This window comes from Balaenoptera physalus, assembly GCF_965194825.1.
Source record: "Balaenoptera physalus genome assembly, chromosome: 19".
Classification (NCBI taxonomy): domain Eukaryota; kingdom Metazoa; phylum Chordata; class Mammalia; order Artiodactyla; family Balaenopteridae; genus Balaenoptera; species Balaenoptera physalus.
In genome coordinates this window covers 63,469,017-63,483,620 of record NC_138900.1, presented here as the reverse complement: position 1 = coordinate 63,483,620, position 14,604 = coordinate 63,469,017, and the positions used below count along the sequence as shown (strand labels likewise).

General features: G+C 44.2%; 1 protein-coding gene across 3 annotated transcripts in view; it reads left to right on the top strand.

The window, feature by feature from the left end:
- Window positions 1-14,604, top strand: part of SLC38A8 (solute carrier family 38 member 8) — a 39,706-nt gene that overhangs the window by 9,459 nt on the left and 15,643 nt on the right. The window contains exon 3 of one of the 3 annotated variants that reach the window (XM_082437246.1): window positions 14,401-14,542. The exons of the other annotated variants lie outside the window; for them this stretch is intronic. Within the exon in view, the coding sequence (XP_082293372.1) occupies window positions 14,401-14,542 (142 nt within the window). The remainder of the gene's footprint in view (window positions 1-14,400; window positions 14,543-14,604) is intronic. 3 annotated transcript variants of the gene reach the window in all.

Genomic DNA, 14,604 nt, shown 5'->3' with positions numbered 1-14,604 from the left:
GTTTAGAATTGTGTGATTCAATTTCCAATTATTTGGGAGTTCTCTAGATGCCTTTTTGGTTTCTTTTTAAAATTTTTTTATACAGCAGGTTCTTATTAGTCATCCATTTTATACACATCAGTGGACACATGTCAATCCCAACCTCCCAATTCATCCCACCCCCCTGCTGCTTTCCCCCCTTGGTGTCCATACGTTTGTTCTCTACATCTGTGTCTCTATTTTTGCCCTGCATACCGGTTCATCTGTACCATTTTTCTAGGTTCCACATACATGCGTTAATATACGATATTTGTTTTTCTCTTTCTGAGTTACTTTATTCTGTATGACAGTCTCTAGATCCATCCGCGTCTCTACATATGACCCAGTTTCGTTCCTTTTTATGGCTGAGTAATACTCCATTGTATATATGTGCCACATCTTCTTTATCCATTCGTCTGTCCATGGGCATTTAGGTTGCTTCCATGACCTGGCTATTGTAAATAGTGCTGCAATGAACATTCGGGTGCATGTGTCTTTTTGAATTACGGTTTTCTCTGGGTATATGCCCAGTAGTGGGATTGCTGGATCATATGGTAATTCTATTTTTAGTTTTTTAAGGAACCTTCATAGTGTTCTCCATAGTGGCTGTATCAATTTACATTCCCACCAACAGTGCAAGAGGGTTCCCTTTTCTCCACACCCTCTCCAGCATTTGTTGCTTGTAGATTTTCTGATGATGCCCATTCTAACCGGTGTGAGGTGATACCTCATTGTAGTTTTGATTTGCATTTCTCTAATAATTAGTGATGTTGAGCAGCTTTTCATGTGCTTCTCGGCCCTCCGTATGTCCTCTTTGGAGAAATGTCTATTTAGGTCTTCTGCCCATTTTTTGATTGGGTTGCTTGTTTTTTTTTTTTTTTTCTCATTTTGAATATGACTTTTATTCTCTTTCAGCAGGTACAAAACAAAGCAATAAAAATGATTATAAAAATAACTGATGAAGATAACTCAAAGGATAGGTATTATACGCTTAGGCCATATTTGGGGGTTCTGAAAAGCTAGATGTCTAAATATTTATCAAACTTTAACTTCAAATGATTTTGAAGAGGTATTAGTTCAGAATTCATCTAAATCCTACTATTAGCTTTGGGCTTTGTTTGAACAAAATGAATATGAAATAGTCAATTTGTTTAACATATAAAAGTCGTGTAAAAGGTAGACATTCTTCTCCAGTTATAAGCATAGGGCCATAGTTTTAGCTCTAGAGAATAGGATGGAAGTGGAGGAATTTACCTCTGTTCGAAGAAGTGAAATGTAACACCAAAAATTTCATGCGAAAATTCAAAAGGGAAAACATTAACTGATAATGTCACACATAATCATCAAGGTCCCTAGTACTTGGAGCATTAGGAATGCACCCACTCTTGTTTCAGGTGCTACCAGATTACTCATGTCTTAATTTTTCTCACTCTCTCACCTTCTTTCTCAGGTTGTCTCTACAGCAGGGAATTCCCTAAAATAGAGGGAAAAGTTTCCAAAAATTAAAACCTAGTCACCTATTGCTTTTGATTCTATTGATTGTGGTCATTGACATACACACAACTGAATTACAAAAAAGCCTTTCAAAAATGTGTTGCTTATGCTTTAACTCGGCATTCAGCCCTTCCAAAACCACTGAACAAAAAAAACCACTGAACAAAATAAGCCACTGGACAAAATATTTGTATGTCTCTGTCTCTACATATCTGTCTCTGTCTCTACATATCTGTCTCTGTCTCTACATATCCATTCCTGCTTACTTATCATTCCTGGAAGGAGCCATGTGTAAATTTTATTTCCTGGCGTCTTTGTTCATGCCATTATCAGACTGCAATACCCTTTGAATTTCTCCCTCTCCTTCTGTCCTGTCCTCAACCAATATTGCTGTCAGTACAACATTTTTAGCAATGGAAATTCTATTCACACATCAAGACCAAGCACAAAAGATTGATTTCTCTCGAGTCTTCCTCAACCCTTCCTACCTAATACCAAATTAATTGCTCCTTATCAATGCTTCCACTCCATTTTCTCATTTTATGAGATTTGTTTTATCTGTATTTTAGTTTGGCCTCTTCGTTCTTGCCTTTCCTACCCAATGTTCAGGGCCTTGAAAGTAGTAGAACATTGTCATAGCTAAAAGCACAGACTCAATGGGTACATGCACTTCACTGAACACCTTTTATCTTACAAACTAAGGCATCTGGTGAGTTGTTTAACCTTTTTCGCCACCTTTATATTCTTGCATGAATAATAGCCTCACAAAATAGTATTATGAGAATTAGATTAAATGACATATTACATTTAAGTATGATGCCCAAAAGAAATGTCTGGAAAAAATTTGCTAAAGTAAATGCTAGAAAAAATTTTAATTAGCTGAAAGTAATGGCCATATAACCAGTACATACTCATTTTGTGACTCGTTCATAAAACCCAGCATAGTGTCATGCACATAATTCCACATCTGAGCCCCTATTAAATTGATATCTGTAACTAGTTTCTCTAAATTCTGAAAGCCAAGAGCAAATATCTTTCAACGACTATAGTACTCAGGAATTCTGAGGTTCAAAATTTTCTTGAGTTGAGACACTTCTGTAAGTTACCTGCATGATTTTACGTTTCAGTTGCATAAACCGTGGTCTCTGCATAATATTGTTTTTTATGGATAAGTGAGTGAAACCCAGAGCATAAAATCCCAGGTAGATAATAAAAGCAAGGCCTACGCAGGAAAAATACATAAGAGTTTAATATTACATATCTCTCATTCTCCTTTGGTGATAAGAGCACCTCTAATTTAAAGCTACCAGAAACAGAGAGTCTTTACAAACCACCTGGGTGTGAGAGACACAGTGAACCTGCACCCTGTGAAGGAGAGAATTTCGCCACATGTTCTCTGGGCTGCACAGAACCAGCTGCTTAGACCGGCGGATAATTTCACTCTAGCTGATTTGGCATGAATGCAAGGAAAACAAACCTCTTTAGTGGACTTGACTCTTAGGCTCATATCAATCTTGCAGTAGTAAACTCTGATAATTTTACATTACTGTGTTGTAGTGAAGAACATGATTTATATATATTAAACACTGAAATCACCCTTTAGAAGAAAATCCTTTAAGATCTGAAGAGACCTGTGTAGGTTTTAATCTTTAAGTTCTATTAACAAAGCAGTCAGAATTTTCCTTTTGTATATATTTTTATATTTATTCTCCTAGCCAACTCCAACTATTTTCTCTACATTCTTCTAAAATTAATGGTAATAGTAATAACAGTTAAGTACATTTTGGAGGACTACTATTTTCTCAATGAAGGTTAAAGTATTGAGATTGAGGAGAAGCAGCTTGAATCACAGACAAGCGGAAAGTTTGAGCATCACAGAAAGACCCTAGAAATATCTTTTGAAATGTTTTCTGTAACAATTCCCGTCAAGCCAGGAGGGCTGGTGCTCTGTTACTAAGTGAACTGAGACGTGGGGGCATTGGTGTCAAATTCGTTCTTTACCAAAGTTTTTTTTTTAATTAATTAATTAATTTATTTTTGGCTGCATTGGGTCTTCGTTGCTGCACGGGCTTGCTCTAGTTGTGGTGTGCAGGGGCTACTCTTCGTTGCAGTGTGCAGGTTTCTCATTGAGGTGGCTTCTCTTGTTGCGGAGCATGGGCTCTAGGTGTGCAGGCTTCAGTAGTTGTGGCATGCAGGCTCAGTAGTTGTGGCATGCGGGCTCAGTAGTTGTGGCATGTGGGCTCAGTAGCTGTGGCACTTGGGCTTAGTTGCTCTGAGGCATGTGGGATCTTCCTGGGCCAGGGATTGAACCATGTCCCCTGCATTGGCAGGCGGATTCTTTTTTTTTTTTTTAAACTGATATGTCTTTTAAGCTTTTTTTTTTTTCCCAATCACTAGGATTCTCTTCCTTCCCTTTTTTTTTTTTTTAATGTCTGTTACTCAATTAGTTTGACTTTAAATTTTACTTATTTATTTATGGCTGTGTTGGGTCTTCGTTTCTGTGCGAGGGCTTTCTCTAGTTGCGGCAAGTGGTGGCCAGTCCTCATCGCGGTGCGCGGGTCTCTCACTATCGCGGCCTCTCTTGTTGCGGAGCACAGGCTCCAGACGCGCAGGCTCAGTAATTGTGGCTCACGGGCCCAGTTGCTCCGCGGCATGTGGGATCTTCCCAGACCAGGGCTCGAACCCGTGTCCCCTGCATTGGCAGGCAGATTCTCAACCACTGCGCCACCAGGGAAGCCCCCCCTATTTTTTTTTTAATAGTAATCTTTTATTTATTTTTATTTATTATATTTATTTTTGGCTGTGTTGGGTCTTCGTTTCTGTGCAAGGGCTTCCTCTAGTTGCGGCAAACGGGGGCCACTCTTCATCGCGGTGCGCGGGCCTCTTCACTATCGCGGCCTCTCTTGTTGCGGAGCACAGGGTCCAGACGCGGAGCACAGGCTCCAGACGCGCAGGCTCAGTAGCTGTGGCTCACGGGCCTAGTTGCTCCGTGGCATGTGAGATCTTCCCAGACCAGGGCTCGAACCCACGTCGCCTGCATTAGCAGGCAGATTCTCAACCACTGCGCCACCAGGGAAGCCCCCGGCAGGCGGATTCTTAAGCACTGCGCCACCAGGGAAGTCCAGTGATACACCTCTAGTAGCAATCTTAATGCTTCATCCAGAATAAATATCACACGAGAGGAATATCCAGAGGTTATTTTTATCTCCTTTCTCTAATTTAGATGATCGCTGCATTCAAGTCTTGCTGCAGTCGCCAGGCGCGGAGCCCGAGCCAGGAGCGTGGCTGGGGGTGGCGGGGTGGGGGCGCAGGGCGCTGCTGGGCACTCGGCCCGGAGAACTTGGGCCGAACCTCCGCCGCAGTCTCTGCCAGCGGCGCAAGCAACACGTCCAGTTTGAACTTTCCAGCTCTGGGCCTGGCTGCTTGATTTTTTTTAAATATTGAGCTGCATGAGCTGTTTATATATTTTGGAGATTAATCCTTTGTCCGTTGATTCGTTTGCAAATATTTTTTCCCATTCTGAGAGTTGTCTTTTCATCTTGTTTGTAGTTTCCTTTGCTTTGCAAAAGCTTTTAAGTTTCATTAGGTCCCCTTTGTTTATTTTTGTTTTTATTTCCATTACTCTAGGAGGTGGATCAAAAAAGATCTTGCTTTGATTTATGTCAAAGGGTGTTCTTCCTATGTTTTCCTCTAAGAGTTTTACAGTGTCCGGCCTTACATTTAGGTCTCGAATCCATTTTGAGTTTATTTTTGTGTATGGTGTTAGGGAGTGTTCTAATTTCATTCTTTTCCATGTAGCTGTCCAGTTTTCCCAGCACCACTTATTGAAGAGACTGTCTTTTCTCCATTGTATATCCTTGCCTCCTTTGTCATAGATTAGTTGACCATAGGTGCGTGGGTTTATCTCTGGGCTTTCTATCCTGTTCCATTGATCTATATCTCTGTTTTTGTGTCAGTACCATATTGTCTTGATTACTGTAGCTTTGTAGTATAGTCTGAAGTCAGGGAGTCTGATTCCTCCAGCTCCGTTTTTTTTCCTCAAGACTGCTTTGGCTATTCGGGGTGTTTTGTGTCTCCCTACAAATTTTAAGATTTTTTTGTTCTAGTTCCGTAAAAGATGCCATTGGTAATTTGATAGGGATTGCATTGAATCTGTAGATTGCTTTGCGTAGTATAGTCATTTTCACAATATTGATTCTTCCAATCCAAGAACATGGTATATCTCTCCATCTGTTGGTATCATCTTTAATTTCTTTCATCAGTGTCTTATAGTTTTCTGCATACAGGGCTTTTGTCTCCCTAGGTAGGTTTATTCCTAGGTATTTTATTCTTTTTGTTGCAATGGTAAATGGGAGTGTTTCCTTAGTTTCTCTTTCAGATGTTTCATCGTTAGTGTACAGGAATGCAAGAGATTTCTGTGCATTAATTTTGTATCCTGCAACTTTACCAAATTCATTGATTAGCTCTAGTAGCTTTCTGATGGCATCTTTCGGATTCTCTATGTTTAGTGTCATGTCATCTGCAAGCAGTGACAGTTTTACTTCTTCTTTTCCAATTTATATTCCTTTTATTTCTTTTTCTTCTCTGATTGCTGTGGCTAGGACTTCCAAAACTATGTTGAATAATAGTGGTGAGAGTGGACATCCTTGTCGTGTTCCTGATCTTAGAGGAAATGCTTTCAGTTTTTCACCATTGAGAATGGTGTTTGCTGTGGGTTTGTCATATATGGCCTTTATTATGTTGAGGTAGTTTCCCTCTATGCCCACTTTCTGGAGAGTTTTTATCATAAATGGGTGTTGAATTTTGTCAAAAGCTTTTTCTGCATCTATTGAGATGATCATATGGTTTTTCTTCTTCAATTTGTTAATATGGTGTATCACATTGATTGATTTGCATATATTGAAGAATCCTTGCATCCCTGGGATAAATCCCACTTGATCATGGTGTATGATCCTTTTAATGTGTTGTTGGATTCTGTTTGCTAGTATTTTGTTGAGGATTTTTACATCTATATTCATCAGTGATATTGGTCTGCAATTTTCTTTTTTTTGTAGTATCTTTGTCTGGTTTTGGTATCAGGGTGATGGTGGCCTCATAGAATGAGTTTGGGAGTGTTCCTTCCTCTGCAGTTTTTTGGAGGAGTTTTGGAAGGATGGATGTTAGCTCTTCTCTAAATGTTTGATAGAATTCACCTGTGAAGCCATCTGGTCCTGGACTTTTGTTTGTTGGAAGATTTTTAATCACAGTTTCAATTTCATTACTTGTGATTGGTCTGTTCATATTTTCTATTTCTTCCTGGTTCAGTCTTGGAAGGTTATACCTTTCTAAGAATTTGTCCATTTCTTCCAGGTTGTCCATTTTATTGGCATAGAGTTGCTTGTAGTAGTCTCTTAAGATGCTTTGTATTTCTGCGGTGTCTGTTGTAACTTCTTTTTCATTTCTAATTTTATTGATTTGAGTCCTCTCCCTCTTTTTCTTGATGAGTCTGGCTAATGGTTTATCAATTTTGTTTATCTTCTCAAAGAACCAGCTTTTAGTTTCATTGATCTTTGCTATTGTTTTCTTTGTTTCTATTTCATTTATTTTGGCTCTGATCTTTATGATTTCTTTCCTTCTGCTAACTTTGGGTTTTGTTTGTTCTTCTTTCTCTAATTCCTTCAGATGTAAGGTTAGATAGTTTATTTGAGATTTTTCTTGTTTCTTGAGGTAGGCTTGTATAGCTATAAACTTCCCTCTTAGAACTGCTTTTGCTGCATCCCATAGGTTTTGGATCATAGTGTTTTCATTATCATTTGTCTCTAGGTATTTTATGGTTTCCTCTTTGATTTCTTCAGTGATCTCTCAGTTATTTAGTAACATATTGTTTAGCCTCCATGTGTTTGTGTTTTTTACATTTTTTTCCCTGTAATTGATTTCTAATCTCATAGCATTGTGGTCAGAAAAGATGCTTGATATGATTTCAATTTTCTTAAATTTACTGAGGCTTGATTTGTGACCCCAAGATGTGATCTATCCTGGAGAATGTTCCATGTGCACTTGAGAAGAAAGTGTAATCTGCAGTTTTTGGATGGAATGTCCTATAAATATCAATTAAATCTATCAGGTCCATTGTGTCATTTAAAGCTTGTGTTTCCTTATTAATTTTCTGTTTGGATGATCTGTCCAGTGGTGTAAGTGAGGTGTTAAAGTCCCCCACTATTATTGTGTTACTGTTGATTTCCTCTTTTATAGCTGTTAGCAGTTGCCTTATGTATTGAGGTGCTCCTATGTTGGGTGCATATATATTTATAATTGTTATATCTTCTTCCTGGATTGATCCCTTGATCATTATGTAGTGTCCTTCTTTGTCTCTTATAATAGTCTTTATTTTAAAGTCTATTTTATCTGATATGAGTATTGCTACTCCGGGTTTCTTTTGATTTCCATTTGCATGGAATATCTTTTTCCATCCCCTCACTTTCAGTCTGAATGTGTCCCTAGGTCTGAAATGGGTCTCTTGTAGACAGCATATAGATGGGTCTTGTTTTTGTATCCATTCAGCAAGCCTGTGTCTTTTGGTTGGAGCATTTAATCCATTCACGTTTAAGGTAATTATTGATATGTATGTTCCTATGACCATTTTCTTAATTGTTTTGGGTTTATTTTTGTAGGTCTTTTTCTTCTCTTGTGTTTCCCACTTAGAGAAGTTCCTTTAGCATTTGTTGTAGAGCTGGTTTGGTGGTGCTGAATTCTCTTAGCTTTTGCTTGTCTGTAAAGCTTTTGATTTCACCATCGAATCTGAATGAGATCCTTGCCGGGTAGAGTAATCTTGGTTGTAGGTTCTTCCCTTTCATCACTTTAAGTATATCATGCCACTCCCTTCTGGCTTGTAGAGTTTCCGCTGAGAAATCAGCTGTTAACCTTATGGGAGTTCCCTTGTATGTTATTTGTCGTTTTTCCCTTGCTGCTTTCAGCAATTTGTCTATAATTTTTGCCAGTTTGATTACTGTGTGTCTCGGTGTGTTTCTCCTTGGGTTTATCCTGCCTGGGACTCTCTGCACTTCCTGGACTTGGGTGGCTATTTCCTTTCCCATGTTAGGGAAGTTTTTGACTATAATCTCTTCAAATATTTTCTCAGGTCCTTTCCCTCTCTCTTCTCCTTCTGGACCCCTATAATGCGAATGTTGTTGTGTTGAATGTTGTTGTGTTGAATGTTGTCCCAGAGGTCTCTTAGGCTGTCTTCATTTCTTTTCATTCTTTTTTCTTTGTTCTGCAGCAGTGAATTCCACCATTCTGTCTTCCAGGTCACTTATCCGTTCTTCTGCCTCAGTTATTCTGCTATTGATTCCTTCTAGTGTATTTTTCATTTCAGTTATTGTGTTGTTCATCTCTGTTTGTTCTTTAATTCTTCTAGATCTTTGTTAAACATTTCTGGCATCTTCTCGATCTTTGCCTCCATTCTTTTTCCAAGGTCCTGGATCATCTTCACTGTCATTATTCTGAATTCTTTTTCTGGAAGGTTTCCTATCTCCACTTCATTTAGTTTCTTTTCTGGGGTTTTATCTTGTTCCTTCATCTGGTACATAGCCCTCTGCCTTTTCATCTTGTCTATCTTTCTGTGAATGTCATCTTTTTGGTTTCTGCCTTAAATGCACCATGGTCAGAGAACACACCTGTATAATTTTGGCATTTGAGACTTACTCTGTGCCTCAGCGTGTGGTCTGTCTTGGTGAGCTCTTAAAGGGTGTGTATTCTGTGGTTCTTTGGTACAGTGTTCTAGAACTCTCCATTAGGTCAAGGTGATCCAGAGCTTTGATCAGATCTTCCATGACCTTGCAGATTTTTGTGGGAGTGGGGCAGTGGCGGAGTCTAGTTATTCTGTCAGGTTATGAGAGAGAGAGTGTTAACATCTCCAATTATGATTGCAGATTTGTCTATTTTTCCCTTTAATTCTATGAATTTTTTGCTCATGGTTTTTGCAGCTCTCTTATTAATAAGCACACACAGTGAATTGCCTTTTTATTATGAAATTTCCCTTTTTGTCTCTGTAATTCTTTGTGAATATACCTGTGAATATAGCCTCTCCAGCATCCTTAAGATTAGTGTTTGCACAGAATTTCTTTTCCCACTCTTTTACTGTGAACCTTGGAATTTTAAAATGCACTTCTTGTAGACAGCATATGGTCGGGTCTTGTTTTTTTATCATCTTGACAGTCTCGGGTTTTAATTGGCATATTTAGACTTCTACTTGGAATGTAATAATGACTGATAAGGTTGCATCTCGGTCTACCATTTTACTGTTTGTTTTGTCTGTTCTGTCTCTTGAACCATGAAAAAAGGTCCCTGATGCAGGGATGTGGAAATTAAAGGCTCCCATGTTGTGGGAAGCACTCTGATCTTCCACAAAAATCATAGTTGGTAGATCGGAACCTCCCAGAGGGTAAATTGGCACAAAAATGCCCTGCCTGACGGTGGCAAGTAGAGGTCATGTCAGATTTCAATTCTGGTCAACTGGTGGTGCTGCTCTGCTGAGATGAATTCTGAGGTGCTGCTATGTTGAGAAGGATTCTGAGGGCCTGACTTATCGGCAAGGATCTGAGGGGCTGCCGTGATGGGAAGGATTTTGATGGGCTGCCCTGTGAGAAGGATTCTAGGGGCTGCCGTGTTGAGGAGAATCTTAGGAGCTGCCTTTTTGAGGAGGATACTAGGGGCTGCCCTGTTGGGAAGAATCTTAGCAGCTACCGTGTTGAGAAGGATTCTGAGGGCCTGCCTTACTGAGAAGGATTCTGAGGGCCTGACTTCTTGGGAAGGATCTGAGGGCCTGTCGTATTGGGAGGGATTCTGATGGGCTGCCACGAGAGAAGGGTTCTAGGGGCTGCCTTCTTTAGAAGAATCTTAGGGGCTGCTGTGTTGGGAAAGATTCTGAGAGGCTGCTGTATTGAGATGAGTTCTAAGGGCCTCCGTATTGACAAAAATGTTAGCACCTGCAGTTTGGGAAGGATTCTGAGGGGCTGCCATTTTGAGGAGGACTTGAGGGGCCACTGTGTGAGAACGATTCTAGGGGTTGCCACGCTGAGAAGAACTGTAGGAGCTGCCATGTTGGGAAGTATTCCGAGGGCCTCTGTGTTGAGAAGGAACTGAGGGGCTGCTGTGTCAGGAAGATTCTGAGGGGCTGCTGTGTTTAGATGGATCTTGAGGGTCTGCCATGTTTATAAGAGTTTTGAGAGGCTGCCGTTTTGTGAAGGATCTCAGATGCTACCATGTTGAGAAGGGTCTAAGGTGCTGTCTTGGTGAGAAGGATTCTGATGGGCTGCCATGTTCGGAAGGATTATGAGGAACTGTCTTGTTGAGAAGGATCTGAGGGGTGCCGTGTTGAGAAGGATTCTGTGGAGATGCTGGGTTGGGAAAGATTCTCGGGGCCTCAGTGTTGAGAAGAAATCAGTGGCTGTTGTGTTGAGAAGGATTCTGAGGGGCTGCCGTGTTGGGAAAGATTCTGAGGGCTTGCAGTGTTCAGAAGGATTCTGAAGAGTTGCTGTGTTGAGAGGGTTTCTGAGGTGCTGCCATGTTGAAGATGCTTTTGAGAGGCTGCCTTGCTGAGAAGGTTCTGAGGAACTGTCTTGTTCAAAAGGAACTGATGGGTGCCGTGTTAGAAGATTTTGAGCCGCTGCAGTGTTAGAGTGATTCTGAGGGGCTTTCATGTTGGGAAGGATTCTGAGGGCCTGCCGTGTTGAGGAGGATTGTGAGGTGCTGCCTTGTTGAGAAGGATTCTTCGTGGCTGCTGTGTTTGGAAGGATGTTAGGGGCTGCCATGGTGAGCATTTTGGGGAGCTGCTGTGTTGAGGAGGACCTGAGGTGCAGCCCTGTTGAGAAATATTCTGAGTGGCTGTCATGTTGAGGCAGCTTTTGAGGGGCTGTCGTGTTGGGGAGCATCTGATGTGCTGCCGCGTTTAGAAGGATTCTGAGTCGTTTCTGTGTTGGGAAGGATCTGAGGGGCTGCCATGTTGAGAAGGATTCTGAGGGGCTGCCATGTTAGGAGGATTCTGAGGTGTTGTGTTGATAAGATTCTGAGGGGCTGCCGTGTTGAGAAAGTTCTGAGGGGATGCCGTGTAGAAAGGAGCAGGAGGGCCTGCCTTGTTGAAAAGAGTTTTAAGGGGCGGCTGTCTTGAGGAGGCTTCTTGGGTGTTCAGGAGGAGGCGGAGGAGCTGCCATTTTGCAGAGGGCTCTAGGAGCCTGCCGTGTGGAGAGGGATTGTAGGGGCTGCCACGTTGAGAAGGACCTGAGGGGGCCGCTATGTCAGAAGAATTCTGCATGGCAGCTGCTGCTGTTGGGAAGGATCTGAGGGCCCGCAGTGTAGCTAGGATTCTGAGGGGGTGCTGTGTTGGGAAGGATTCTGAGGGCCTCCGTGCTGAGAAGAATCTTAGGGGCTGCCGTGATTTGGAGGATTCTCAGGGGCTGCTGCGTTGCGAAGGATTCTGAGGTGATGCCGTGTGAGAAAGATTCTAGTGGCTGCCGTGTGGAGAAGAATCTTAGGGGCTCCCACATTGGGAAGAATCTTAGCAGCTGCAGTGTTGGGAAGGATTCTGAGGGGCTGCCATTTTGAGGAGGATCTGAGGGGCTGCTGAGTTGAGAAGGATACTGAGGGCCTGCAGTGTTCAGAAGGATGCTGAGGGGCTGCCATTTTGAGAAGGATCTGAGGGGCTGTGGTGTTGGTAAGGATCCTGAGTGGCTCTCCTGTTGAGGGCAATTCTGAGGGCCTGCTGTGTTGAGAAGATTCTGAGCTGCTGCCATGTTTAGAATGATTGTGAGGGGCTGTCATGTTGGGAAGGATTCTGAGGGCCTCCGTGTTGAGAGGAACCCTAGGGGCTGCCGTCCTTTGGAGGATTCTCAAGGGCTGCTGTGTTGAGAAGGATTCTGAGGAGGTGCCATGTTGAGGAGGATCTTGAGGTGCTGCCTTTTTGAGAAGGATTCTGAGGGCCTGCCGTGTTGGGAAAGATTCTGAGGGGCTGCCATGTTGAAACTGATTTTGAGGGCTTCCCTGTTGAGAAGGATTCTGAGGGGGTGTCATGTGAGAAGGATTTTGAGGGCCTCAGTGTTGAGAAAATATGGGCCAGTATGTTGGGAAGAATCTTAGCAGCTGCAGTGTTGGGAAGGATTCTGGGTGGCTGCCATTTTGGGGAGGATTTGAAGGGCTGCCGAGTTGCGAATGATACCGAGTTGCTGTCATGTTGCGAAGGATTCTGAGGGGCTGCCATGTTTAGAACAATCTTCGGGGCTGTCGTGTTGAGAAGGATCTGAGGGCTGCTGTGTTGAGAAGATTTCGGGCTCAGTTAGTGGATCACCTGGAGAGATTAGAGTACTGACTGGAGGCATGCCACCGCAGCTCTGGGTGGATTGACTGGTGGGAAGAGAGCATCGTGTGCGTGTTTCTCGTTAGATATTTAGGGATATGTCTTTCTGAAGGCAAGTCCAGGTTACTTGGGCTGAAGGCTAATTGGAGGTTGGGGTTTTTGATGGAGTCGTTACATTCGTCGGGTACAAATGATTACAAACGATGGTGCCGAGGACACCAAGGTATGGCCTGGAAAGTGAGGGCTCAGGAAGGAGCTGGGTGGCCCAGGTGGCAGAGGGGGGCTTTCCTGGCTTCAGGAGTCCAGATGGCTAAGAAGGGCTTGCCCCCCATCTCAGGCCACGTGGGGCCTGGGACTCACGGAGATCTCTGTGCGCCTTTGGGCACGTGCATTCCCTTGGCCTGTCTGGCCAGGAAAGCCTGCCTTGCCTCCCTCACGGGAGGTCTCTGTACCCTGAGCTCCATGTGGAGCTGTCCCGTTGCGTCGCTCCAGTAGAAGCAAGCCATTGTGGTCAGGCCGTTGATTTCTTTTCATCGCTGGCTTTACGGAGCATGTGGGGAGAACAAGGAAGGGTTATGTAACAGCAGTGCCAGCACCCCCGAGTGGGCCGGAAACCAGCTCTCGGCACCTCCACCCACGTGCTTCCGGCCTCAAGCCATCTTGCTCTCTCCCCTTGGCTCGCCCCTCTCCCCCATCTGTCTAGCCTCTTCTATCTGATAACTCCAAATTCTCCGTCTTACTGTGGTGGAACCAAAACGGGCCCAGACTCTTAGGTGTCCCTTCTCTTGAGAGGTTGACGGGATCTGTGTCCCCTCCCCCTGAATCAGAGCGGGCTCCGTGACGGCTCGGCCTGGCGGAGGATGGCAGATGGGACACTGCCAGTTCCAGCCCTGGCCTTTAAGAGGACGGCACCTTCTGCCTTGGGCTCGGGACCCCACAGCTGTCATGGACCAGCCTGTTGGACGGTCTGCAGGGAGGGCCCCGCGGCGCCCAGGCATCCCCACCAGGCACCCTGTGTGAGCCCAGCCATCGAGGACCCTCCAGCCCCACCCCCTGCTAGATACCCCCAGGGGACCCCAGCCTATCTGGTGTTTAGCAGAAGCGGCCAGCTCAGCCCCGCCCTAACTCTCCTCTATCTAATAACGGGGTTGACCTAGGCTGCTGTCTTGGGGGACATGTATTCCAGGCCCCGACTTCACCGCACACACCCTTTGAGCTCTTGGGCAGACAAGAAGGATCTTTTACAAACAGGAGGGCCTGGGTGCCCCAAGGGCAGACCGTTGTGTCGTTTGCTGCCGATTCCAGCACTTAGAGCAGCGCCTGCCGGGCGGAAGGAACTCGGGGAAGGTCTGTTGAATGAATTCCTACAGCGTGTTCCCTCCGTCCTGGTGGCACGTGACAAGGTCCCCATCGTGTTTGTCATCCCATCCCTTCAAACTCACGGGGATGACTGCCCACGGCAAACCCCCCGAGGACCCGGAGCTGGGAACCCCAGGCCGCGGCTCTGCAGCTGGGGGAGGGCCCGCGGGGCTCGCTGCCTCTCCTTCCCTCCCTCCCCCTAGTGTGTGACTTCCTCCTGCCCGGCGCCCCGCCAGCCCCGCAGCCCTGGTACGCCGACCAGCACTTCACCCTGACGCTGCTCTCCGTGCTGGTCATCCTGCCCCTGTCCGCCCCGCGTGAGATCGGGTTCCAGAAGTACACAAGGTACAGGCTGCGGCCCCTTCCTGGCAGGGCGATGGCTGGGGCCGGGTCCCCACCTCGGCGCG